At 43.9% G+C, this 27,990-nt stretch overlaps 1 protein-coding gene and 1 long non-coding RNA gene across 4 annotated transcripts in view; one reads left to right on the top strand and one right to left on the bottom strand.

Moving 5' to 3' along the window:
• The window catches only part of RNF150 (ring finger protein 150), a 248,337-nt gene extending 222,975 nt beyond the window's left edge, over nt 1-25,362 (bottom strand). For 2 of the 3 annotated variants that reach the window (XR_014812876.1, XM_084972822.1), the window contains exon 1: nt 24,210-24,771. Coding sequence is in view for 2 of the 3 variants with exons in the window: in XM_084972822.1 (XP_084828948.1) it covers nt 24,210-24,711 (502 nt within the window). In the remaining variant the exon portion in view is untranslated. Of the gene's footprint in view, nt 1-24,209 lie in introns of all 3 variants that reach the window. The other variant, XM_084972820.1, reaches the window with a different exon arrangement.
• Nucleotides 10,568-17,093, top strand: LOC146400942 (uncharacterized). Its single transcript, XR_014812900.1, has 2 exons — nt 10,568-14,312; nt 14,863-17,093. It is a non-coding gene; the product is annotated as an uncharacterized LOC146400942 (long non-coding RNA).
• Nucleotides 25,363-27,990: the final 2,628 nt, after the last annotated feature.

The raw sequence follows: 27,990 nt of genomic DNA, 5'->3' as shown, positions 1-27,990 counted from the left end.
AATGACCATCACAAATACTGTATATCTGCTATTAAGTCATGGCAATCAGGGGAGTTTAGACATTCCCTTGGCAAACTGATCCAATACAACATAGAGTCTACACAGGTTTTGCTGCACCTGTTCCATTCTTGACATTTTCCAGCCTCAGCTGATAACCTGGGAGTCACCTGAGAGAGATGCACACTAGGGATGCCCACAGAGGTACTGATATATTTGTTACGTTTTCAAGTGTATCTGTAGAAGATGTCTAAACAAAACCACATTTTAGTCTTTTCTTCAACCCATTTTTTACTAATACTATTAACTGTATCAATATTGTTAAGAAGGAGAGAAAATATTGGTTAGGATTTCACTGCCTGGTTGACCCTTCTCAAAAAACCCAGAATGTCCAAAAGACACAGAATGTAAGAAACCAGAAGGAAAAGCAGTAACTCGTAGTACATCAGATAACAACCCCCTGATCTTTCTTTTCCTAAAGGCCACAAACATTCAGCCTTTCAGCACAGCCACTCAGCCATACAGCCACCATCCACCTTCCCTGATAAGGCCAGGGAGGAGCTGGAGGCTGGCTGTTTTCCTATCAGGAGAGAAGTGGGATGACATCACGTTCACCCCCATCATTGGCCAGTTCCTAAGTGTTAGTGTTTATAGACCCAGTCCAGAAACCACCCTACAGCTGACCTGTCTCCCTGGCTCAGCTGGACATCAACCCAGGGGTTGCAAGGATAGGTGAGCCTGCTGATGATTCATGAGGAAGATTCTTTTAACTTTTACAAAGCCAGGGTGAATAAATGTATCTCAGACCAGGGAATGAATGGCACACTGTTTACTAAGTGATGGTCTTAAACAAAGAATAGAATAATAAAAGTAAAACTAAAACCCACAGATGATTGGAGTGGAGTTCTGGTGTTACATACTGCTTCCCACAAGGTATCATTAAACACCTGAGGTGCCCTGGCGGGGGCAGGGGGAGAGGGTGTCCTGGTTTCAGGTCCACCAGCTCTTCCTTCTTGTCCCCTGAGCCTCTGTCACTGATTCATTCACTTCTCCCATCTCAGATTTTTCAGAATGAAGATTCCAACGACACACACTCTTCATCTCACTGCCCCTCCGGTTTGGAGATGAAGGCACAGAGCCTTTCTTCCAGGCTCCACCCACTGGACTTATGTTGCTCCAGTGCTTCTGGATCTCCTTTGCTTGTCCACAAGAGAGAAAAGTGCTGGAGACCCTTCTGTAGAGACCCTTCTGTAGTGTAAACACACAGCCCTCTGCCTCTGATAAAATGTAAACGCCTCTGCACAATTGAGGGAACGTATTAGAGAGCTTCCTGGCTTTAGTTCAGGAAACTCTAGCCTCTGGGTTGGGAAGACTCTCCTTAACCTAGAAGCCCTTCTCTGCGAGCTTCTATTACCAAACATCTTGGCAGCGGCAACTATCCGCCTGTTCTATAACCGCCGGGAACAGGGGACATCATGCAGGGGCAGAAGGCTTGACACTGAGGGTATTTTTATAGTGCAGAGGGAAAACCACAGTGGATCAGTCGGGTAGTATCTAAGACCTCGGCTTTTAAATCTATGGTGACCTTTCACACGGGCGCACATGGATATGTAATGAAACACAGGTTTTGCTGAAACAACAGTTACCCATATTATGTGCAATAAATTGTAATGTTTCCTCTTCTGTTTCATTCTTAAGAGTGTTGATAACCCCCAAATTTACTATTTTTTAAATTATAGTTAGAAAAACTATATAAAAGGTTAATAAGACAAGAGGATATATTATTAAATTGATCTATTTATAGGACATCTCAGAAACCTGAGTGTGGAAGTTTTAGGTACCAAGTTCTTTTAGGTACTAGGTACTAGCCATCTTAGGTACTAGGATGATTCCCTTTACACAAAATTCCAAACACAAAGATTTAGGAACATCGGCTTAACTTCTACTAAAGGATAAGGCAGGAAGACTGCAGGGTGTAAAAGGAGTGTTTTACTTCGATTTTGAATAAACCCATAGTAACTGAACAAGGTTACACTGCAACAGGGAAATACTTTTGACAGAGGCAGTGTGTTCTGATCAGGGATTGTAAAGGGAAGCAAGAGGCGATGAGGTTTGGGGGCAGAGCAGGAAAGGCATGAAGGTCAAGTTTTCTTGGATGTGCACCTCGCCTAATTGGCTCACGTCTGAATCCCGAGGAGGATGTTGGCAGCTGCCACTCAGAGCACAAGAGAAACAGAGCCTTCTGAAATTCAGCTCAGAGGTCACCAGTGCAGATCCAAAAAAGGATTGCTCATCTTTATTACATGGGTTCTAAGCATAAGCACAGGAGCCATCTTCTCAACTGTTCACACCAACACCCTCCCCCAGGAAAATTCTCAGGGCAAGAAACCTTTGTCTTCTCTCTGTTCTGAATCATCTCCAATAAAGCTAATGGCAGTCAGGGATGAGTAGCAACTTGGAAGCAGAAGAGCTATGAAATGTTTCCATTCTTAAAGTTGGGGGGAGTGGAGTTAGAAGACTACAAGGTTCCAACGACTAGGTTTGACTGCTAGAGCCCTTTATCCATCACCAGCGGTACATCCAATCTTGTGCAAAACATTGCTTCCCCCTCTTGGAAACCTTCAATAAATGATACTCTGCATAATAACAAGACAATGACTTATGATTCCATTCAATGTCCCCAATCCAAATTGGCTGCAGATACGAGAGAGCCCAGATTGTCAACCTCTATTTGAAAAAAAAAAAAAAAAAAGCAAGCAAGCAATGGTTGCTGAAATGCCAGTATTCACAATAGCATTAAGAATAATCATTCAAATAATGAAAATTCTGGAGTTCCCATCGTGGCTCGGGGGAAACGATTCTGACTAGCATCCATGAGGACGCAGGTTCGATACCTGGCCTTGTTCAGTGGATTAAGGATCCAGCGTTGCTATGGCTATGGCGTAGGCCCGCGGCTACAGCTCCAATTGGACCCCTAGCCTGGGAAGCTCCATATGCCACAGGTGTGGCCCTAAAAAGACAAAAAAAATTTGAAAATTCTATAAGTACAAGTTTATACCTTTGCGAGTTTGGGAAGGATGTCTAAGTTGAAATCATTCTAGTAGGGCCTAAACAGAAACTTGGGCATTTCCAGCACCATCATGTTAGTGCAAGTTCTTGCGCCTGATGAACACCAAGGCCAAACAAGCCACGAAACAGAGTCTGGAGCTGAGAAAGGTTTACTGTAGGGCCATGCAAGAAGACCGGTGGCTCATGCCCCAGAAAAGCCCGAACTCCCCGAACCCAAAAGTGTAAAGCCTTTAAAAGCCAAATGAGGGAGGGGGTTGCAAGGTATGTGATTGGCTTGTGCAGAGTGCTCTAACTGGTTAATGGTGAGGTAACAGGGTGGTGTGATGGGGGGTGACATGACCAGTTCTTAGGCTCCAGTAGGTCTGGGGCTACCCACTCATGGTCATCAAGTAGTTAATGTCTTCTATCGGTGGTGGTTTAGCCTCTATAAAATGACTCAGGAAATGTGCATCAGATACTATTTTCTAGGTACTTCAGGGAGGAGTTATAGCAGAGGATACGGGAGAAGGGCCTGCCCTGGGAAGACCCCATAAGGTCTTGCTTGGTTGTAATCATAGGGATCTCTCTCTCCCTCTCTCCCCTTCTCTTTCTCTCTCTCTCTCTCACACACACCCACCCACACACCCACACTCTTACCCCTATACCTCTATATATTCCAATTGCAGTCTCCAGGCCTTATTTACCCCATCATGATTTGACATCCAAATAACTATTATGATGTCTATGCACTGTTCTCATTTATAACCCCAACCCTGTATGGCTATGGTTTAGAAGTTAAATTTCCAGTCTTCCGAATTCTATATATTCTATACAACCCAACCATTACAAATTTCTTTCCAGAGACTTAAAGACCAAGATTAGAAATGGCAGTACCAAATTCATACCCATACATGGGAAAAGGCATCTGAGAATGGTTTTTGAAAATTAAAGGATTTCTCCAATTGGCCAATTTGCCCATTATTTTTTTCCTTGGCTGACTCCAGAGAAAACTCCCAAATAAAAGGCCAGAATGTTAACTGGATAGGACTTTTGACATTATTTAGTCCACATATATCATGAAACAGCAAATCCAACAGCCTCAAGCTCTTGACCACTCAGCAACATCTACCTCTTTACTGAAATTCTCTCAAACCTAGGTTTCCATAATTTTAGTTATTTCGGCTTTCTTCTAACCAAAAGGTTCCTTTCTACTACCAATCCCCAGAATGCCGCCCCACCTGTCCTCTGGTCTGTACCCTCCCCGTACACCTCCTCCAGTGTTGGTTCCATCCTTCCTCACAGTTTCAACCCTCAGGACTACAATATTGGCACAAACATCTCTGTGTCCAGCCTCAAACACAACATGCCCAACACTGTACCTTCAAAATTAACAGTCTCTAAAACCAATGTCTCCTATATATACACTTCATTATAGCCAGGACAATGACTTTCTCAAATAGAGCTCTGACAACGTTTGCTTAAGAACCTTTGATATCTGCTTGAAAACCTTTAATGGTTTCCTATCTCCTACAGGAAAATGTCCAACCTCCTTAGCATCCTTTCCACCTCAAACTATTTCTTGGTTTCATATCACCATACGCTCCATGTGCTTGTGACTCCAGCCCAGTCACCTTCTCTCAACAATCCAATACATGGTTTCCTTTGCTTAAAGCACTCCCATCTTCTACTTTCCTCACAACTCTGATTACTTTTAAAATGTCGCCTCCTCCAAAGCCTTCTTCAAATCCCCAGGCCCTCTTAATCACTCCAGAGTGTTCCTACAGTACTCTGTTCACACTAACAATTACCACACAGGGGCCATACCTGTCTTATCTGTTAGACAGTAACCTGCTAAGAAGTGGTATCTTGCTCTTTGTATAGCTGGGATTTAATACACCTGCACAAAACAGGTGCTCAATTAACAGCTGCTAAGTAAATATGTAAGAACTTTTGTATTAGCGAGTGAGAAGATGTGGATGTCAGTCCTTCCTTGGCTAGGACTCAAACTCTAAGCTTCATTTGTAGGCTGAGATAGGAGTATCTTTTCTATCTAGGAAGTACTACTACAAGAATAAATGAAATCAAGTAGAGGAAAGTACTATGTCAAATACAGACAAATATACTAAGTATCATCCAAGAGTATAATCCTTTTTTTTTCTTTTTCTTTTTTGGCCGCCCCACAGCATATGGAGTTTCTAAGCCATGGATTGAATCTGAGCTGGGGTTATGACCAACCGCCACAGCTGTGGCAACACTAGATCCTTATCCCACTGTGCTCAGCCGGGGATCAAACCCACATGCCTACTGCTGCAGAGACACTGTCAATTCCGTTGTGCCAGAGCAGGAACTCCCGAGACTATAACCTTTTAAGATCTCTCCTTCCACTTATATATATCAAAGATGAAGAGATTCTACAGCTAATGCATAAATTGGGGATGAATATAAGTGCAACGAAAGTAGACATTTTACCTACCTTAGCATTTAGTTTTCCTAGAAATCAAGGGTGACATCAATTTTATATCATTATGCTATGGGGTCACATTAAGTATTAGCATGCAGAAGCACAGACACGTGATTAAAATTGGTATGAATCCTAGAACCATGCATTACTTTGCTCTCTTATTAGCATTCTAAAATTATAAGATTCTAATTATAAAATGACTTCATAGCACTTATTATATGTATAGATATTCTGCATACATTATCCCATTCATTCTCATAAGAGTCCCATGAAACAGGTCCTATTATTCCCATTTTTATATACAAGGAAACAGAAGCAGGGAGGCTGGTTAACTTGACCCAAGTGGCAAAGAGATTATGAGGCAGAACTGGGACTTGAGTCTGCATGGTCTGGTTCCAGTCTGTCTCTAACCACTAAGCCATACAGCCAATGTCAATAATGACATGACAGCCTAGTACAATGCCTGATCCACAGTGAATTCTTGACAAAACATTAGTTTCCTTTTGTGCTCAAGGATGCTTGGGTGACAATAATACATGCAAGTGGACCTGAGGTCTGTTGCATCCTCTCCTGACCACGCTCATGGATTCTTTGAAACAGATTTTATCTGGACAGGGTTCTACCCTTCTTTCTATATGAGTAGAATTTCCAAGAAAACTAGAAAAAAAAAATAAAGCCATTATAACCAGCTATTAATTCATCCATTCAAATGGAAGCTAGACAGATCTACTTTTCCTTTTGTTGAATTGTTAACTTGTCATTACACTGGGCCGAGGCAAAGGGAGAGAGAGTTGGCCAGTTCTATTCTTTCAGACCCCTGGTTGTCTTATGACTCACTGTCTGTTACAGTCAGCGTGGTTCACACCATGTTAACCCGCTCCAGCTCTCCCTCCATTCAGATAATCTCAGAAGCCCTCCTCTCACAGTGATGCTACTGTAGTGCCCTTGTTAGCCTATCACTCAGGGAGGTACAGTGTGAAACTCTCCAAATACAGCTCCCATCCCCTGCCCTTGGCTGGTGCTTACTTCAGATCTGAGAAATACATTTGCTTCTGGGTAGCAAAAGTACATTTTTCTACTGGGTAGTCAGATTTCTTCATAGTTCTTCCATCTGGGTCAATCCTTATATACAGACCTCTGTTGGTATTAAGCATACTTTAATTGTTCTCCTAAACATTTTTTCTAGTTTAATACTATTTTCTATTTCAATAAATCCCATGTCTCTCCATTGTCAGCTACACAGAGGTTCTCAGATGATGTATGGGTGGCCTTATCCATATTTGATAGGCAAATTTAACAGTGATTTCTTCAGCGCTTACTATGTGCCAGCTTCTACACTCACTGCTTTGCATGCATTCTCATAAGATTCTCAACAAATTTGTATCAACAGGACAACAAAGAATTACTGGACTGAATATGTCAACAGCGCCACGATTGAGGATTCTGATCTAGAGGAAGTGGTCCTTCAGTCTTTCACAGATAACATCCCTTCCAACCACACTTATCACTTGCTGTGTGGTCTCCAGTAGGCCATAAACTCTTGGGGCTTTGTGCTTTTCACTGATAAAATGGTTAATTCATGCTTTTCAATCAACATAAAATAATTAAAGATGATGATCTCTAAAAATCTTTCAGGACAAAGACCTTTTATTTTGTTGTGAATTAAAAAAAGTAATATCCAGATAATTTTGATAACACAGGGAGAAAAAACTTATAAATCTACTGACCCATAGGCAGACATAAGCTCACTATGAGGGTTTTTTTTTGACTTGCTTTCCTGGGGAGATTTGTGTAAGGAGTAAAACAGTGCATGTATGTCTAGAAAAAAGTCTTCAGGAATGCTTAACCAGTAAGAGTCTTACAAGTGAAAACACTAAGATTTACACTAAAATAAGCAACCAAAGGGAACACTAAAAATAGATGAATGAATTACGGAGCATGAATAACTACAAATGCAATTATAGAAAATGTTTTTTAAAATCAAGGGTGTAGCAATTTAATGAGCAAGCAAAATGGCTGTAGTACTTTGTGCATCAAGCATTATCTAAGTCCAATTAAAATTTTAAAGTATATACTATATATACACATTCACTTAAAAAAATCCCCCCAGTCACAGTAACAGAGTCGTTCTTCTACCTTGACCTTAAAATATTTTTCAGGTAAATGGGATTTGGTATTGGTATGCAAATATTTATAGAAATTACAAATTTAGGAAAATTACAGTAGGATAAACATGAAGGAAGCGATTTACTTATAGAACTCAAAGTAACATTTAGTGGCAAAAATCTGTATAGACCATTTTATTTCAATAGCATTACCAGACAGAAGCTTGACTCGGTTCTCTAGGAACATCAGCATTTTCAACTGCTGGGAATAAATCATTCAGAACTATATTCTTTAAGCTAAAATATACAAAGACTATAATATAACCAAAGACAATATCATGTCCACAGGGCACAAAGTTTGACTCGTGGATTAAATCCATGGTGGTTTGTACCTTATATGTCAATAAGAAATATCTCTTGGCAGGGAGGAAATGAGATGGACTGGGGCTTTAGGGTTAGTAGATGCAAACTATTACATTAAGAATGGATAAGCAATGAGGCAGCATAGCACCGGGAACTAACTATATACAATATCTTGGAACAGACCATGATGGAAGATAGTATGAGAAAAAGAATGTATGTGTATGTATGACTGAGTTACTTTGCTGTATAGCAGACGTTGGCACAACCTTGTAAATCAACTCTAATAAATTTTTTTTAAAAAATTTAAAAAAGAAAAATATTTCTCATGCAATAAAAGAACTGCAGTGTTGCAAACATACAATTTAATAACAATGGCAAATTATTAAATTACCAAATTTTTATGGGAAATGACACTTCTAGACAGATTTTCTTTAAAAAAAGTTTCTTTTTGTTCCCTCCTCAAAAAAAAAAAAAAAATACACTGAAACAAACAAACAAAAAAATTAGTTGAAAGTCAAAGAAATCCTACATGTCTCCCAAAATAGTTGAAACTGAAATAGATCTGGATTAAATGACCAGCTTTGCTTTTGTCCATCTGTGACTCTGGGCAGTTTCCAATTCACAGTGTGTGTGAAAGGAGTAAAGTAGGAAAGACACCCAGCCCCTACCCACAGCCTTGTGTGTTCACAATGAGTGTTGACTCTCTTCCTTTTAACATTTACTCTACCCAGCAACGATCTGCAGTGTTTCTCTAATGAACATTTGCGATCTTAACCTAGAAGCCTGGAACCAGAAAGATGATTTGCAGAAAGGATGTCTTGGCTTATTCAGTAAAGGAAAGAATTTTCCTCAGTGGCCTCTGATGGAAGGAGAAGGCAGGGCCATGAGCCCCTCACCCAGTGGCTGCTGAAGGCTCCCCAATTACTGAGTCATCTCACTCGAAGCTCTTTGGTCAGAGCTCCACAGGCCCCATCCCTGGGGACTTGGTGTCAGGATTGCTGTCTCATCCTAAGCTCATCAACACCAAGGCATGGTCGGACTTTGTCCATCACTGAGCTGCTAGACGGAGAGGGTCAGGTCACATCCACTTGCCTTGGAACCCTGCTGCCCTGTGACCTTGGCAACTGAACAAACAAGTCTGGGATGATCTCAGGGTCCTCTATCTCGGGTTGTTCTCCATCTACAGCATGTGAAATGATGGCAAACACTCTACACTTAAGGGATGGCTTCCTCCTTGGTGCTGAGACAATCTTATTCACATGGCCTACTAGCTCCAGAAAAGGAGTGTGTTGGCTTCAGCAGAAATGCCCAGTCCTGCTCAAATGCTCATGACAGTGACTGGACCTCCCCTTCAGGCCTCCCCTCCCACCAGTCAGTCAACCTGCATGATGATACATCTCTTTTGGTAACCAAAAAGGCCAGGCAAGGGACTACTGTCTCAGGACTATTGTTCCTTTAAAAAATATGCCATCTGGAGTTCCCGTCGTAGCTCAGTGGTTAACGAATCCGACTAGGAACCACGAGGTTTCGGGTTCGATCCTGGCCTTGCTCAGTGGGTTGAGGATCCGGCGTTGCCGTGAGCCATGGTGTAGGTCGCAGACGTGGCTCGAATCCCGTGTTGCTGTGGCTGTGGTGTAGGCCAGCGGCTACAGCTCTGATTAGACTCCTAGCCTGGGAACCTCCACATGCCGTGGGAGCGGCTCTAGAAAAGGCAAAAAGACAAAAAAAAAAAAAAAAAAAAAAGCCATCCTAGTTACCAAAAATCAATCAAGGGCCAAAATCTGAGCTGTTTTTCTGTTTTCTTATTTATATTGTTCTAGTGGTAAATGTGATAAACTGCAAACAGGAAACACCGCAGAATACATTTGCATGAGTCAATGAACTGCAATTATTTTAACACGACGGTGACAGCATGCACTGTTCCAATACCTTAACCTACTCAGAAATTTCACTTTAATGCCAAAATATCACTTATTCTGGAATGCACAAACTGTACTGAAGTAATTATGTGCCACCTTTTCAAAGACTAAATATAAAAATAGTGAGCAGACTTCATGGACATGCTATGGTTCAAAATGAATTCCAATTAGCTTTGCTAAAGAAAAATGGCCTTTTCTCTTCTTACCTACAATGTAATGTATTTTTCACACTATGACTAAGCTAATGAAACACAAAGGTCTTTTTATGAGTAAGAAACTAAGATATACTTAATATAGTATCTCAATAGAAAAGAATGGTGATTAGTTTCAGACAGCAGTAAGCCAAATTACAAGAGACAGTTTGTTTTACCGAAGAGAGTAAGACTTTCTAATTTAAAAGGATCCAGTTTTAATTAGATGAATGGCTTTTCAAGATATCCACAGAGGTCAAGAGGATAAAAGAGACTAATGACTTTTTAATCTACAGACCTTGGATTGTAATAAAGCATCACTTCATGCTTTTTCTGAACATGGCCCCACGAGAGAGATGTCAACCTCTCCTGCATAGGTTTAGTGTTTGCAAGGTGAGCTTCATGTAGAAGTTAGTTATTTCCTTTATTTATGTATTCTTTTTTTCCCCTGTGAAGTCAGTTATTTCCTTTATTTATGTATTATTTTTTTTTTTTTTTTTGCCCCTGACATATGGAAGTTCCCAGGCTAGGGGTCAAATCAGAGCTTCAGCCACAGGCCTATGCCACAGCCACAGCAATGCTGAATCCAAGCCACATCTGCGACCTACGCCACAACTTGCAGCAACACCAGATCTTTAACCCACTGAGCATGACCAGGAATCAAACATGCATCCTCAGGGACACTGTGTTGGGTTCTTAACGCACCGAACCACAATGGGAACTCCCTGATTATTTCCTTTAAATACTTGGTCTAAAGGCCAGGGACCTTCCACCAGGTGACTGGCATCAAGGCGGGTCACAATTAAGCAGAACAATTGGCTGATGTCACCACACACAGGGAACCATTCCAGACACTAGTGTAAGGGGTTGGGTGTCTGGCAGGAGAGAGAGCCAGGTAAGGAACTGATCTCAATGAAGTGGGAAATGCATTGAGGATGGAAAGAACAAAGTAGTGATACAGTATATGTCTTTTCTATAAAAAGAAACTCAAACTGGTAAGGATAAGACCACCTAATTGCTTCAAACTCTCTCTGCATATCATTTTTCAGAGCTAAAAAGTAAAGACATGTAAATACGTAGGAGAGTCAATTCACTCTACAGCAAACGTCAACAGCATCAGCAAGCTACTACTTTCACCTCTTATTCCGATTTTCAACAAAACTTGAGCTTTCTTTCATAGTTCTCTCATTGCCCATAAAGTCACAACTTGGCAAATCTCACTGGTTATTTGCTACCTATAGAGACAGATTCATACTTAAACAATACAGGTAGCATTTATGGTCAACCTTTAAGGCTTCCTTCTAGTAAGTAATGCTTTGGGGCCCCCTGAGGGATCGAGCCTCCTGGATGCTCATCTCTGGGTAAAAACATCAGGCAGCACTACGTCCAGCTACGTCTTTCAGATTTTGTGTTTGATAACAGTTACTCCAAAGGGCATTTCTACTCCACTATCTGTAAAAAGTCCCTTTGCAGAAACTCCAGAGCAATGTTCCTCTGAATAGAGAAGTACTTGCTGGTGGGTATTATGGAACAAGTATCCAGATCTCAGAAACAGTAGTCAGATAACAGGAGACGATCTCAGGACATAATGACGACCAAGGATCAAGTTCAGATTAGAGAGGAGATGGATCCCTTAGCATAGGCCCAGCAAGAATTGCTCTGCTGTGCACAGGATAAGAAAAGCAGTTTTTCATCCCTCAAATTAAATCGTGCCTTCAACAGAAAGCAAATAAAGAGTATGGAATATAAAGTCATTACTTTATCCCTAAAGAGAGCAGGGCACCCGAGAATTGTGACTGGGTTGATACCCTTCCATTCACTTATCCGTTCATACTTTGAAGAGATATTTACTGGATGACTTTTATGCACCAGGCTCTAGGAGTACAGCTGTTAACAAGACAAGAACCTTGCCCTTGGGGAGCTTAAATTTCCATAGGGGTGAGAGATAATAATCAAGTAAATGGATGAAAGAAATAGTATAATAATTTCAATTGGTGATTAAGTGCTATGAAGAAAAATAAGGGGGGATAATGGCAGAGGGAACGAGTCACAGCAGTTGTGTAATGTGGTTGGGGAAAAGCCTGACAAAGGGGCAACTGAGCAGAGTCAGGAAGGCTCTAAAGAGATGAGCCAGGTACATATCTGGGGGGAATCTGCAAAAACGGAGGGTGAGGCCTGATAACTCTGCCTGCTCATGTGAGTCATAAAATCCCACGATTTTATAATCACGTTTTGCCAGAAGCTATCTTCCTCAGGGTACAGGTAACAAGAGGGCAAGCTGAATTTTAAAAATAAGTTGGTTAAATTGAGGGAGAAAAATGTCTACCAGATACGCTTGTTGGGGAGTCATTCTCACACATTTCAGAAGCACAAAGAGATGTCTACTGGGTGAATAATAGTTCCATCCAAAAAATTGGGGGGGGTTCCAAAGGCCCTGCAGTGGTAGCAAGTTTGGCGTATTTGAGGGCCAGCAAGGAGACTAGAAGGGCTGGAGAGGGAGAGGAAGGTTGGCTGGAAAAGGGGCAGACAGGAGTCAGGGACCCAATCAGGTCACAGCCTGGGGGCAATGGCAAGAACTCTGATTCAGTTCCAAGCATGATGAAAAGCCCCTGGAAGATTGAAGAAGGGCAGTGATGTCCTTTGGTATTTTTAAAAGTTCATCCTGGAGTCCCCTTGTGTCTCAATGGCACGGTCACTGCAGCGGCTCCAGTAGCAGCTGTGGCACAGGTTCGATCCCTGGCCAGGGAAATTGTGCATGCCACTGGCGCAGCCAAAAAAAGAAGTTCGTTCTGTCTGCTATATGGGGAGCAGATTGTAGAGGCAGGAACGGGAGCCGCTCATCACATGAAGGTGACAGCAGCAGTCCTGGCAGAGGTGACGATGGCTAGGACTCAGTAGGTGCCAAGAAAGGTGGGGAGACACAGTCTGATTCTGAATTTGGTCCTCTTGACAGTAATTAGCATTAACATGAATTCACAGCTCCGGGCTGCCCTATACTGCACATGCAGTGCAAGAACTCGCAGCAGCTCTGATGGAGACACAGGAGGCTTGATTCACAGATGAAGGCTTAGGTTAATCACCTAGTTCCTGAGCTTCCAGGCGGTCCATGCCCAGCAAGACCCAGCCTCGGCGGCTCCTTTACTGCACTCACATTCCAGAATGGTGGACTCATTTCCACCCACTGAAGGAAGTCAAACTTCCATCCTGAGCCCTGTGTTGCTTCATGTCTCCCTGGCAAGTGACTCTGTCAGAATCCACGTCAACCCTGTGCCAGAATCACCTTCCTCCCCTTCCTATACTGCCCCCTAAACTGGGTAATGACAGTCTTCATAAGCAAAGTGAGGTCCCCCCTACTTGGGAAAAAATACCAAGAGGTATTGCTACCTCTTCTGCCAGAGGCTACAATCAAGACAATGAATCTTTAGTATATTAATGAAATTTCACCCAACTCAATTAAAACGTCTGATCATTTCTGACTCATTATTGTGCTCTTGGCCCATTTTGCAGAAGTTTGTGTGCTTTCCTCCACTTGCTGTGTTTACCATTTGTTTGTCTTTGTGCTGGTCTCCAAAATCTGGTGATTATTAGTGAGTTGCTAATTCATGTCTTAGGTAATATTTCACTGTCCATACCAGTTTTAATCATTATAATTAATTTTAGAATTTTCCCTTTTTTTCCATATCGGATTCTGACTTCATCAAAGGAAGAAGGACTGTTTTTTTTTAAATAATTAATAAAGAACCGTGGGATAGAAGAGCCAGAGAAAGACTCCAGAGTCAACACTGGCAGCACAGCAGAATCATCTGGAGAGTCCCCTTCCACCACCCAATGACATCAGAATCTCCACAGGTGGCACCTGGGTGTCTGTAACGATTAAGCTCCCCAGGTAACTCTACCATGAGGCCAGGATGGCCAATCACTGATCTAAACCAAGTTCCCCTCCTGGAGCCTCCTGCTGATCATTTTCAAATGAATGAAAAGGAGACCCAGAGCTGGGTAGTGACTTGCCAGCAGTAAAGCCAACTTGAACCACAACTGAAACCCAAGCCTCCCAATTCCCTGTCAGTCTGCACTCAACATCCATCCCCCAGACACAGACTAATGCAAGGCAAGGCAAGAGTGATCTTGATGCTTCTATCATTGAGGTTTCATTCCTCTTTTTTTGGGGGGGGGGTCTTTTGTCTTTTTAGGGCTGCATCCGTGGCATATGGAGGTTCCCAGGCTAGGGGTCGAATCAGAACTATAGCTGCCAGCCTACACCACAGCCACAGCAACACGGGATTCGAGCCACGTCTGCGACCTACACCACAGCTCACGGCAATGCCAGATCTTTAACCCACTGAGCAAAGCCAGGGACCGAACCCGCAACCTCATGGTTCCTATTCGGATTCGTTAACCACTAAGCCACGACGGGAACTCCCGTCCTCTCTTTTTAAATGTTCCACATTTTCAAAATTTTCTATAAGGCATATGTATTTTACTCTAAAATATATACACACATACACACAGCTTTATCTGTTGAAGCTGCAGAACACTAAACATAAGCACAGAATTGTGGAGTTCCCATCGTGGCGCAGTGGTTAACGAATCCGACTAGGAACAATGAGGTTGAGGGTTCAATCCCTGGCCTCGCTCAGTGGGTTAAGGATCTGGCATTGCCGTGAGCTGTGGTGTAGGTTGCAGACACGGCTTGGATCCCGCGTTGCTGTGGCTCTGGTGTAGGCTGGTGGCTACAGCTCCGATTAGACCCCTAGCCTGGGGACCTCCATATACTGCAGGAGCGGCTCAAGAAAAGGCAAAAAAGACCAAAAAAAACAAAAACAAAAACAAAACAGAATTGTATTTGGTACAACTGTTCTGGCTACCCTGTGTCCTTCTGCTTATTCCTGGCATGTCTTATTTCTCTTGAGATGAAGGGCATGAAACAGGCACCCACTTCATGTCACATTCTACAAGATGACTCAATTATTTTAATGGGAAACTCAAATTAGAATCTCCCTGACCTCATTTATATAAGTCAAAAGCGAAGGGAAAAAGATTTTAGTATCTCAGAACATTTTTTCATGAAATGAGAGACAAACATGTTAATGCAGTCCGTCTTTCCGGTCTTGGTTAACAGATCACAACAAGATTTACTGAGCACGTTTCCATACTCCAGGGACCATAGGCTTTGGGAACTTCCCCAGGAACAAAAAACGTCTATGAGCCCTGCTTCTTGGGGGCACTTACATTCTGGGGGGAGGGGACGGGCTGCTGGGAGAGGGGCCGGGTGTGTGCTGGGGACTGGAAGGGGCAGGGCTGCTGTCATTCCAGTAGAGTCACTAGGAAGTGTGCCTTAGTGATGAGGTCGCAGAGAAGGGACCTTCCAGGAGCAGCCAGCTCATTCCAAGCACCATGGTAAATAAAGAAGAAAATGTCTTTTCTTTTCCACTACTCTTTGGATCATTCAGAATTACATGGAGGTAGAATCAGTTCATGGCTATAGAATGGCCAGATGAATATCTTCTATAGAAAATGGGGACAGGGAAAAATATTTTACAGGGAAAAAAAGGCCGTTGTATAGGTACCCCAACAATGCCTCTGAAATATCTCAAATCCTTGCCTTTTCAATACTGCTTATGTGGATGGTGTGTGTTAAAAAAAAAAAAAAATTATGATGGAGCCATACCAGGCTGATCTGGTTAAGAAAGAAAATATTTCCTGGATCCTACCTAATATATGTACTCATTAGATACCTCTGCTTGGAAAGAACATGAATAGGCAATACATTTAGTGCAAAAATACTTCTAAAATTCTTCAAATCTCTACTATGAAATAGATGTTTATACACTGAATATGGAACAGCCTAACAATCCAACATTTAAGCTTTAGTTTTATGACAAATGATGCTCATTTCTACCAAAAAAGAGGTTCTAAATATCACTATATTAGGGAAGAGACAATTTTTTTAAAAAATGATACTTGCAGAAATCAATTTACAACCAATGCTTTTGAAGCAGTAAAATAATTTAATTTTCCTCTCATATAGAAAAATATAAGAACTAGCTCTAATCCTAATCATTAATATTTTTACTTCAATTTATAAAGCACACTTATCCTATCAAAAGTTAAACTGCTAAGTGATTAACCCCTCCAAGTTTAAAATAAAAGATTAGAGTATACTTACAGCAAAAGTTTCCATTTAATAGAATCACTGTAATTGCAGCTTAGTAAAAAAACAATCTCATAGCACAAGGCTGGCTTATTTTTCTGGGTTTTATATTACCAACAAAATCCACAGGAGCTGAGACAAAATGAAATTCAAATCCCACTCAGGTTAATTCAAAGTTAGCATCTCTCAGTTTACATTAGCCAATATACAGAATTCCAGCATCATTTCAGTCCCTCAGCAGTAAGTGAAGGTCCTCCTTATAGAGTATATAAGATGAGGCAACTTTTCAGGGGATAAACCGAAGACTTTCAAGGGCTATCAAAGCATTAAGTTCTTCATATACTGAGTTTCATGTCCAAAAATGCAGTGCTAATGGTCCAGGTTCTCCTTTTCAAAAGTTGAGACTGGTTTCTAACAAACTCACATTGCATCAGAAGCATAACCTGTCCCTAATCAAGTCCTACATTCTTTCTGAACCTTTTCAGATTTTGTGGTCATAAAACTCCTTCCTTTTTGAGAAATCAGGGGATCTTTAAGAGCAGAGGCAACCAGAGAGATGAGGATGGAATTCTTACTAAAGATCAGAAGGGTAAGGAAGGATTCCTTCCAAATCCCCTGAAATGAGTAAACAAACCATACAATCCCTTGAAATGCCCAGGTCATATTAAGTTCCATTGCCAAGTAATGTTATTTAACACTGACAATGAACTATGGCTCTTATTTTTTTTTTATTTTTAATTTTTTTTTGCTTTTTAGGGCTGCACCTGCGGCATATGGAAGTTCCCAGGCCAGGGGTCGAATCCGAGCTGTAGCCACTGGCCTACCCCACAGCCACAGCAACTCAGGATCTAAGACGTATCTGTGACCTACACCACAGCTCATGACAATGCCAGATCCTTAACCCACTGAGGGAGGCCAGGATCAAACTTGTATCCTCATGGATATTTGTTGGGTTCATTTCCACTGAGCCACAAGAGGAACTCGAACTATGGCAATTATTATTATTATTACTATTATCATTTTGCTTTTTAGGGCTATACCCACAGCATATGGAAGTACCCGGGCTATGGGGTGAATCAGAGCTATAGCTGCTGGCCTATGCCACAGCCACAGCAATGACAGATCCGAGCTGCATCTGTGACCTACACAACAGCTCACAGCAATGCTGGATTCCCAACCCCTGAGCGAGGCCAGGGACTGAACCCTCATCCTCATGGATACATACTAGTTGCATTCATTTCCGCTGTGCCACAATGAGAACTCCTCCATGAACTATGGCTTTTAATATAGAGTCTGGAATTCCTAGTGGATATCTGTCTGCCCATAAAAAGACAGGTGAAGAAGTACAGTTTAGCGCCAAACAAATAAACACTTAAGTGGGACAGATGAAATTGTTTTGCCCTGGGAGATTAAGACCAAGAATGAATGATAACTTTTCCATATATATCTTAAGAGAAAAATGAAATGGAAACTGAGGCTGTTAAGAACTGTCTCTTAAATATCTAAATGATAGAGAATCACAGGCTCTCAACTTGGGAAGGCCCTTCAGGCATCACCCCCTGGAACTCAGTGCATAAATCCTGTGTTCGGTTTCCATCTGAATGCAAGAGAAAGCTTCACCTTTCAAGAAAACCTCTTCCATTTTTCACCGATTCTATCTCTATGAATTTTCCCCCAAGTCTGCCTGCTGTACCTTCTCCTCAAAGTTTGACTCCATAAAGCTGAGGTTCCAAATACACGAGCCCCAGGGTTGAGGCACATGGGCAGAGAGCAGGCTGAGAGCCAGGCCACAGGCAGCGATGGGGCCTTAAGCCAAGCGCTGGGCACAGTGATGGTTTAAATGACCAGCCACTGCTCTGCAGGAGCGCTCATCCCTATTGTCAGATTTTCTCATGAGAAGCCAGAAATCTGAATTTTTAGTAACAATATCCTGACTTCTGAATATATAAGGAACAAAGCGTAGTGTTCAAATAGCTCTTAGAGCTCAACTGATTCAAACCTCTCATTTTATAAGTGAGAAAACTGTGGCCCAGAATAGAAAGTGACTGAGCAAAGCCAAATGGTTAATCAGAGGTCGGTCTGGAGGAGGACAGCCCCAAACATCAGGTCCTACCTCTCCCATTACAAAAATGCGGTCTGCAAGGCAAGCCTTGCATCTGGCTGACAGATGCGCTCAAATCTCCTGAAATGGCCATCGGTTTTAGCTCAAAGTCCTCACTTCCACATGTCATCTGTATGGTACCCCCTAGGGTGGAGGGGTATATGGAACAGCAGCTACAAGCACAGATTCAGGAAACAGACTGCACAGGTTTGCAAGCCCAGCTCCACCACTTCCTACCTGCATGACCAAGTCACCTCCCCTGCCTAGCCTCAGTTTTCTTGTCAGTGAAATGGAGCTAATAACTGTACCTATCCCTCAGTGTTGTTGTGAGAATTAAATGAACTACTACACAAGGAATTTACAATTATGACTGACACAGAAGAGAGAGAGGGCTACCATACACTGAAGAGAGTTAAACACATTACTTAAAGGAAAACGTAAAACAAAACTGCACACAGGAATTTTAGTTGCGGTTCAGCGAGTCAAGAACCTGACGAGTATCCATGAGGACGCAGTTTTGATCCCTGGCCTCGCTCAATGGGTTAATGATCTGCATTGCCACAAACTGCAGCATAGGGTGCAGTTGTAACTCTGATTCAACCCCTAGCCTGGGAACTTCCATATGCCCCAGGTGAAGCCCTAAAAAGAAAAAAAAAAACAAAAAAACTGCACACAAAAAAACTGTACATAAATACGAGTCCTACCAAAAAAAAAATATATATATACATATATACATATAGCAGCTAGTTCATTTTACAGAGGTTAAGGCAAAGGCAGACTTCAGTTATTAAGAGACATGTAGCATGAACCCATGAATTAAAATCTTAGCACCCACCTCCACAGAAGAGAGCCTCAGTGATTCTCGTTAAGTCTTCTCCTCCAACCTTGATGAGGCCCTAGAATACATGAGATACACCCCATCCTGGACTCTTCCTCGCCCAGGGCTGAGCTTATTTCGTGGATAGTTACTGCAACCATCTCTTCCCTCCCTTCCTCTCGAAGTTACTATTAGGAGCCTCATCTCTCAAAAGTTCTTCCTGGACAGCTATGTGTTTAGTTTCCTCCTTTAACTATATGCTCACAATAGACAAGACAGCTGGCACACTCTTTTCAAAAGGATAAAAAGAAAATGCATCATTTATTTCTTCAACATCATGACTCAAGACACCTGCCGCCTCCCCATAGACTTCTAGGTCTACCATGTTTATCCCAGAAACCACAAAGAGAAACTAGCATGACGGCTCCAAAGCAGAAGAGGGTGAGTGGAGAATTCTTCCCTAAGGCTTCCAGGGCCTCGGTGAGCCCGGGGCCTGGTGACCCATGCAGAGGCTCTGGGTGACCCCACGCACAATGCTTATAAGGATTAGCCTGTATGTCAGCTACCTACCCGCTACAGACACAAACACTGTCCTCGTATTAACTCCTTTAATTCCCAGAGCAGCTACCGAGGCTCCCCCTTTTCATAAACGAGGAAACAGACCCTGAGAAGCTGAGTCACGTGCTCAAAGATCCATAGTGAGAAAGCAGCAGAGCCAGGACACAAACTCTAGTGGCCAGCTAGAGGCTACACTCCTAATTTACCACTTCCCAAAAGTGCCTCTAGAAATGGCTCATATCACTTCCTTCAGAGTGTACTTTAAGGTTCACAGGCATTGGATCAGCTCCTGGGAGATAATATGGATCTCACTGTCTTTACCTGTACCTGGAAGTGTACCTCCGGGGCTCTCAGGTGGAGGCTGGATTCCTATCTTTTCATTTCTTGGCTGCGTGGACAGTGTGTGGAAGTTTTCAGGCCAGGGACTGAACCTGCACTACAGTAGTGACAATGCCGGATCCTTAATCCTTAACCTACTAGGCCACCAGGGAACTCCTCCTAGATAGCTTTTTACTCAAGCCCTCCTGTTGCTCTTTCACAAAGCAAACCCAGGAAGAAGTTCTGTAAAGCACCTAAGACGCAGTTTCTCATATCCTTTTAGAGGGAACATATACAGTCTCAGGCCCACGGAATTTTTGGTTTTTTTTTTTTTTTTTTAGTTTTTTCCAAAATTGGAAGAGGTAGATCTCTTTTCTCTATTAAGCTCCTTTCTTCTTTAAGACAAAACATGTTTGAGCTGGAAAAACAAATAATGGAGAGCAAGGAGGAAAGGAGGAAAAGGAAAAGCAGACAGAGAATTAAGAATATGTTAAAAAGCAACTATTAGTCATCAGGGAAATGCAAACAGCAAGGGCAACAAAGACACAGCTTCATAACCTCTGGGATGGCCAAACTCCAAGAGAGACCACAAGGGTTGATGAGGCTGTGGAGAGGTGGGAACCCTCCTACACTGCTGGTGGGGATGTGAAATGGTGACTTTTTTTGAAAAACAATCTTGCAGTCTTGCCAAAGCCTAAACATACAGTTTCCACACGACCCAGAAATTTCACTCCTGGGTACGAACCCCAGGGAAAATGTTCACACACACACTTGTACCTGACTGTTCACAGCAGTGTTATGCACAATAACCACAAAGTGGAAAGAGCTGAAAGGTCCACTAACTGATGAATTTTAAATCGGGGATATGCATACAATGAAATATTATTTGGCAACACAAAGGAAGGCACTACCAATACAGGCTACAGCATCATCAGACCTTGAAAACATACCAAGTGAAAGAGGCCAATCACAGAAAAGCACATATTACTTGATTGCATTCAAATGAACTATCCAGAATAGGCAAATAGAGACAGAAAGTAGACTAGTGGTTACCTGAAGCTGGGGGATTGGACAATAATGAGGAGCGACTGCTAGGATTTCTTTTTTGGAATCAGTGGTGAGGTCCTACAACTCTGTAGAATAAAAACCATTAAATTGTATCCTCTAAATGAGTGGATTATATGACATGTGACCTCTCATTCAATAATGTGGGCATGTTTTAAAAGAGATTTTTAAAAGCTGGTTACAAACTAAAACTACTAGCCTATCCCAGGAGAATCTGTGTCTTGGTGAAGGAGAAACCATAATTGCAGAAGTGTCAGAAACCCAAAATTATCAGCAGAAAAGGAAAAATCAGACGGAAAGGCTATACAGAAAGGCGAAGGGGAAATGACTTCTATTTAACTGAATTTCATGACAATGGATGTGTTGGAGTCACATCACCCCAAAAACATAGAAATTACAGGGAGGGGGAGTTCCTGTTGTGGCACAGCAGAAATGAATCCCACTTCAATCATGAGGTTTCGGGTTCAATCCTTGGCTTCGCTCAGTGGGCTAAGAATACCTGGTGTTGCTGTGAGCTGAGGTGCAGGTCGCAGATGCGGCTGGGATCCTGCGTTGCTGTGGCTGTGGTGTAGGCCGGAGGCTACAGCTCGGATTGGACCCCTAGCCTAGGAACCTCCATATGCCGAAGGTGCAGCCCTAAAAAGCAAAAAGAGAAAAAAAAAGAAATTATAGGAAGGGGTGCATAATGCTGAAGTCAGGCTTTCCCCTCACCTGAAAGCTTTCAGTTCTGAAAATAAAGGATCTAGAGAAGAAGCGAGATTTTTTTTTAAGGCAAAGGCTGATGTTTACTTAGAGACTGAGATAAAAAGTTCACAAATGCAAGGAGCCTCGAGTACACTGACTGCATCCCACATTCACAAAACAAGAATATGTGATTAGCGCCTAACATGTACACCCTTTCCTAAGATAAATTTTGAGTCAGACTTCTAAATTCAACTAGAAAAACTAAACCCCTCACATTCTAGAGCCAAGTATAAGGCACAGACAGCCAGACCAGGGCTGGCGCCGTTTCAGATTCAGGCAGAAGTTAAAAGTGAAAGGTTCGCCAAGCAACCGGGTCATGTATCTCCTTATAATGAGACTTTAGCAGAAATCAATGCAATCTGACTAAAGTGAATCCAGTCTCCTAATGTGGCAATATGTCAAATGATAATATGGACGCTCCATGGCTAGTAGCAGATATAGCATTAACACATTCTTGGAAACGGAGCAGACTGAAAAAATGTCAAGGAAATTCTCTAACTCTCAAACTATTACTAAGCCTTTTATTTATTCCCACTACATCTTAGTCAAGCACCATTTCTGTGGACATTCAGCTTACTGCTGTAAACACAGGCAAGCCATTAATTGATCCAATGTGTTGGCAGTTCTGAAGAATCTTTTCAGACAGGATGAACGATGCCTCTTACTTTGTGTTCGAAGCCGGTGAGTTTGGTTTCACGCCTATGCTCAAAGAAACATGCAAAGGATCCTGCAAAGTCAGCTATCAATCTTCTTGGAGTTTCAAGAACAACAACAACAGAAAAATCTTCCTTCACACTCCCCCCACTGAAGTTTAGATACTAAATATGTTTTCAAAGGTACTCTACATGTCTTAAAATGCTCTTCTACAGACCTCCAAATTCTTCAATATTATAAAGTTTAATTCATGCTCTATGGCTCAAAATCAGAGTACCATCTCTTGCCTACAAAACTCAAGAAACTGTATCAAACGTTCCTCAATGTCTATCCTAACTATTCTAAGAAGTTAACTGCTTCTGCCCCTCTTCAATAACTAATGCACTGCATTGTTTTTGGCCCATGTCTTGGCATTGGACTTCCCCCACCCCACCTGTCTGAGTTAGGTCTCACAAGTTCCTTGTCTAAAACAGCTGGTGTTGAAGACCAGAGGCAAATCAACTTATATTTCCCTAATAGGTGACATGAGCTCTAGGAATGTACCCCCAAGTACCCCGCCCATGTGGCCAAAGCTTGGTACTCCATTTCAATAGCATGACTGTTTATCTTAAAAGCTAGATTTTAATAATGTTTTTGATTAGGAGACTCCAGTCAGAAAACACATCTGCAACTTCCATTCTCTCCTCCTCCCTCCGGATGCCACAGCCTCAACCCAGCAACTCCTCTGGGGAAAGAGGGCAAGGTTCTCCGGGGTACTGAAGCAACAAGCCACCCTGGACTTGAGGTGAGGCTGCTGAACCGAACTGCTTCTGCTGACAAGCCTGGAGAGGACTTGTTGTTCCTACCAGGCCCGGGGAGAGACAGCGAGTTTTAGGGCAGTCATGGATTTCTAGTCCAGGCACCCTGCGACCATTAAGAAAAGCTTATTCTTTCTACCCTGAAAAAAAATTCCATTCTCGCCATAAAGAAAACATTCAGCATATTTAAGCAGGCAAAAGATAATGCAATACTGGAAAAGCCGGCATAACTTTATGGCCACCAGCTCTTCTTGGGTTGTTGTGGGATTGTTATTATTTACCATCATGACCGCCTGTCAGCTTCTCCGGATGACAGCCTGGCAGAGCACAGGATTTTCAGTATTATTTATGACGTGCGTCAACCCAGTGGGTGGCGGGGGTTACTCTTAATCTCCCACGAAGAGCTGAAACCCGACTTGAGCAAGTTAGCAGTGGCAAGCGCCAGCGCTGGTAACCCTACCCACCTCCTGATACACAAACGCCACGCCGGCAGCAGTATACCTGATGCACACACCCAAGTGCAGAGCTGGGTTATCAGATCTACCGGTTCCAAACAGGTGCCGGGCCGTCACTGGCCTAAAACAACAACCGAGCTCTGTCCCCGTCCCCCACCTTCCAGATCGGACTCGGAAAAGTTAGTCCAGCACCCCTGGGCCAAGCCTGGTCCGAGTGGCACGAGGCGAAGTGGAACACACTCTCTGGTTCCTCCCCGCATCCCATGCAGTTAGCCCACTCTTTGGAGACCCCACGAAGTAACACATAGCAAAACTTAGTAGGTTCAAGGAACAGAAACGCGGCTTTCGCAAAGCACAGACTTTCCAGAAAGGAGCTAGGAGGGAGAGGCGGGCGCTGGGTCCTTCTCGGCGTCTCCATCCTTCTCGGGCTCCCCTCCCCCGCCCCGCGCCCGCCGAGCCTCCTACCTGCGTGGGACATGGTGATGGTCTCGTTGGTGTTGGAGCCCACGTTGAAGATAACCACGGCGGAGGCGTTCTGCAGGAAGGCGTTCCGGATCTTATCCCTGTAGGTGCAGTTGCCCTTGGGGATGAGGGCTATCCAGTTCTTGCCGTGGGCCGGGGCGGCGAACTTAGTGTTGGGGTCGCAGGCCAGGCGGTCGTGGGCCGAGCTGGCCATGACCACCTCCCCGCGGGCGTCCTGCTTGGGCGAGTGCTCCCCGTAGCGCCCGCACTCGGTCTTCTCCGTGTGCAGCTCCGCGGCGGATCCGCCGCCGCCGCCGCCGCCGCCCGCCGCCCCAGCCCCGGGGTCCGGCGCGGGCTCCGCGTAGGTGATGTTCACAAAGGCGGTGTACCATTCCTCCTTCTCGGCCACGGTGAAGTCCAGGCAGAGCAGATGCACGAAACAAAAGGAAAGCAGCCATGTTGAGAGAGCCAGGCTGCGGCACGCTTGGATGAGAGACATTGCCATCTTTATCCGCCGGGTCCCCCTCCCCGCCCCCCGCGCGCTCCCCCCGCGCCGTCCCTCCTCCCTGGCCCTGGCCAACCCCGGGCTGGCCGCTTCTCCTCCTCCTGCTACCGCTCCTGCTCACTCCTGGGCCCGAGGGGCCGTGGCCGGGACGCGCAGCCGCCGCGGGGACCGGATTCCAGGCAAGCGGATGGCTGCGGCCCCTTCCCCTTTCAGCCGGAGCGCGGCGGTTGCATCTCGCTTTGCGGGCGCCGAAAGGGCGCAGGATGAGGGGGCGCTAGGGGCTTGCGACAGAGTCCAGCTGCCGAGCGTCTTGCTCCTTCGCCCGGCTTCTCCTGCTTTCGTAGAGGTGGCAGGGGGCCCAACAGCGTGCCGGGTGGCGGCCTGGCGTCCTGCAGCCCCGGCGGGGGCGGGGGCGGCTGCTTCCAGCCGGAGGTGCCGCCAAGGTGTCCCGGCCGCTGACGCTGAGCGCTCTGACGAGCGGGTCCCGCTCCGGGCGCGGCGGCCGACACTGCTGCGAGTCCCTCTGGCTGAGGGCGCTCCGCTCCTAGCCGCGCTGCTGGCTGCGCCCGGCACACACTTGCCTCGGGAGGGGCCGGCTCGCGGGTAGCGGGAGCAAGCGGCCGGAGAGAAGTACGCCGTCTGCGTGTGTGTGTGTCTGTATATGTTTGTGTGTGTGTCTAGTGTGTGCAAGGAGGAGCTTAGTGTGATGTCAAAGACTGGGCTTCGCGTGCCACGCTCCCTTGGTCTCTCTCTATGGGCAGCAGCGACCCCTGCCGGGTCTCAAATTCAAACCAATCAGCGACTTGGTCCAGGTGGAGGCAAAAAAGGAAGCGCCTCTTGCTTCCTGCGCTGTAAAAGTAGAGAAATGTGTGTGTCAGTTTTCCGAACTGCAGGAGGAACTGCGGTGAGCTCCCTAATTACCCGTCCTAGGGCCAGCGGGTAAGGCTAGTTGGTAGCGAGGTTCTTTCCAGCACCAGGCCCGGACTATCTAGAACAGTGCCTGTCAAGTCGAAGTGTACATCTGCGCCCCCTTTACCCATTCCGTATCTCTGGGGTGGGGCTCCAGAATTTGCTTTTCTAATGAATTTCCCGGTTATGCTGACGCTGCTTATCTAGGAACCACTCTATATTAGGGTGAGTATAGAAATGGGCTTCTTTCTTACCATCTGGCAGCAAGCATGTGACATTTGTTTTCCTATAGAATGAGTGTTTTCTGACTCTATAAGGAAAGAGATCAGGTGAGATATTTCCTCACTACTTATTCTGGTTGTTCTGACTGGTAACAGAGGACTTAGTATCAATAGGCAAAGCAGGTTTGTTTGGGTTATTATTGTCTACAGTGTATTGTCTAGTCTGGCATAGAGATCACAATTAGTCAACAGAGCGTACAGCCCCTCTAGAGTAGTGTTCTTAAAACTGTGATGTAGCATAGGTCTTTACCAACTAATGTTTGACTGGTTGTTATCTTTTCACACGGTCATGTTCCTTAGCTTGAGATACCTGCCCTGTAGTCTCGAAAACAATTTGCTTGATGGTTCATAATCACCCACATTTTACTTCCCAGCTGGCACAGAGCACTCCGAGGACCCACTTCATGATGAAAACAAACGTCCACCTTTTCCCCAGGACTTTAGTGTGTTTACAGAAATCTGTTAATGGCTGTCCATCAGCACAACTGCTCTTTTTCCAGCAGCAGTACAAATAGCTGGTAGCTGTTAGGGGAGAGCAAAGACTCCCAGCTGTACCCAAATTAGAAGCAGGCACAAGAAGAACCACTTAGAGGAATTTGTCCCTATGGTATTGGATGTGCTGGATTTGTGTGTTTCCCTAAACTTAGTCATTTTAGAAAATAGGCTTCTAGGCAATTGGGACAGTGCTTTTTATAGTGCCTAAAACCAAGAAGGTAAAAGTGGAGACTGCCTGGCTGCTCGTTTCTGAACCACCAGAGATCTGAGGGAAGTGTCCTTTGCCTAAAAAAGCCCAGTGAGGTTTTGTACAGATGCCTCACAAACCAAAGTGATTCCCCATATCTCTCTATCTCTTAGTGATTTTCTTCCAGCCACAAAACTTGGTGAACCTGTGTCATTAAGAATGCATGACTATCCCTGCCCTTTCCTTCCCTTGGAAAAGTTAGAGGCTGAAGAGATGGAAGGATCAAGGAGATTCTTGATCTCCATCCTGCTTGGGAGACTGATTAATTACAGGGGCACTGGGCAAATAAGTGAAATATTAAATATCGTGGGAGCTGGATTTCTTAGTGCTGGAGAAGGAAATTCAAATATGGAATGATAGAAAGCTATTAAAAACCTCGAGGTGTTAGATTGGATCCAAAATGAGTGTGAAATCATGATATATATACCGCAGAGCTATTGTCATTCAGAAGCTAGAAAAAAATGGGCACAGTGGGTGGCCAGAAGATCTAGGTTTCTAAGTACTCTTCTCCATTAAATGGAACCAGGGCTGATTCTAGGGCTTGGGTTGGGAAAGTATGAAGTGATCTTGGAAACTCTTGTAAGAAGTGCTCAAAGCATGATGGAAATATGCAAAAAGGACACATGAGCCAGCTGGAAAGAGCTCCTACTGGTCAAATCTGGGATAAATAGACCACCAAAATAAATAATGATAGTAAGTGATTACAACCTGTTGGATAGAACAGTAGTCCATGAATGTATGCTAATATAAATGGATAAATAATGATGGAGTAAATAAATAAATGAAAAATAAGGGACAGCTCTTCTTTTATGGTTGATGGAAATAGTTAAGTCACCATTTGGCCATGTTGGTTGATTCTGGCAGGTCCTCAGTGGATGTTAAAGCTGGTGGGTGGATGTTTGAGCCAAAGCAGGATATTAACCTAGTCTTAAAGTATCTTCCAAAAAATTCTTATTGATTACAGGGGGGAAAAGGAGACTTCTTTGAAGAGAACCCTGGAAGACACCCAATTGGCCAGGTGATCAAGATAAACATCACCAGGAAGGGATCAAATCATATCAGGTGCCTCCAAACAAAAGTCCATGTGCCCTGCACAGAGTGAGGCCAAACAAACTGAAACATCGGAGTTTGAAACAGAGAAAGATTTATTGCAGGGCCAAGCACGAAGAATGGGTGGCTCAAACTAAAAAACCCTGAACTCCCTGATGGTTTGGGATGAGAAATTTTAAAGGCAAAATTTGGGATGAGGGCTACAGGGTGTGTGTCTTTCTTCTGATTGGTTGGTGGTTAGGGAACAGTTGGTACTCTAGGAATCCTGTGCTCAGCCTGAAATTACCATTCTTCCTG

Source organism: Sus scrofa, chromosome 8, assembly GCF_054392235.1.
Source record: "Sus scrofa isolate SSC_HxYL_T2T_F1_AM1 chromosome 8, Sscrofa_HxYL_maternal_Yorkshire_Landrace_v2.0, whole genome shotgun sequence".
NCBI lineage: Eukaryota > Metazoa > Chordata > Mammalia > Artiodactyla > Suidae > Sus > Sus scrofa.
This window is presented reverse-complemented; position numbering and strand designations above follow the sequence as displayed.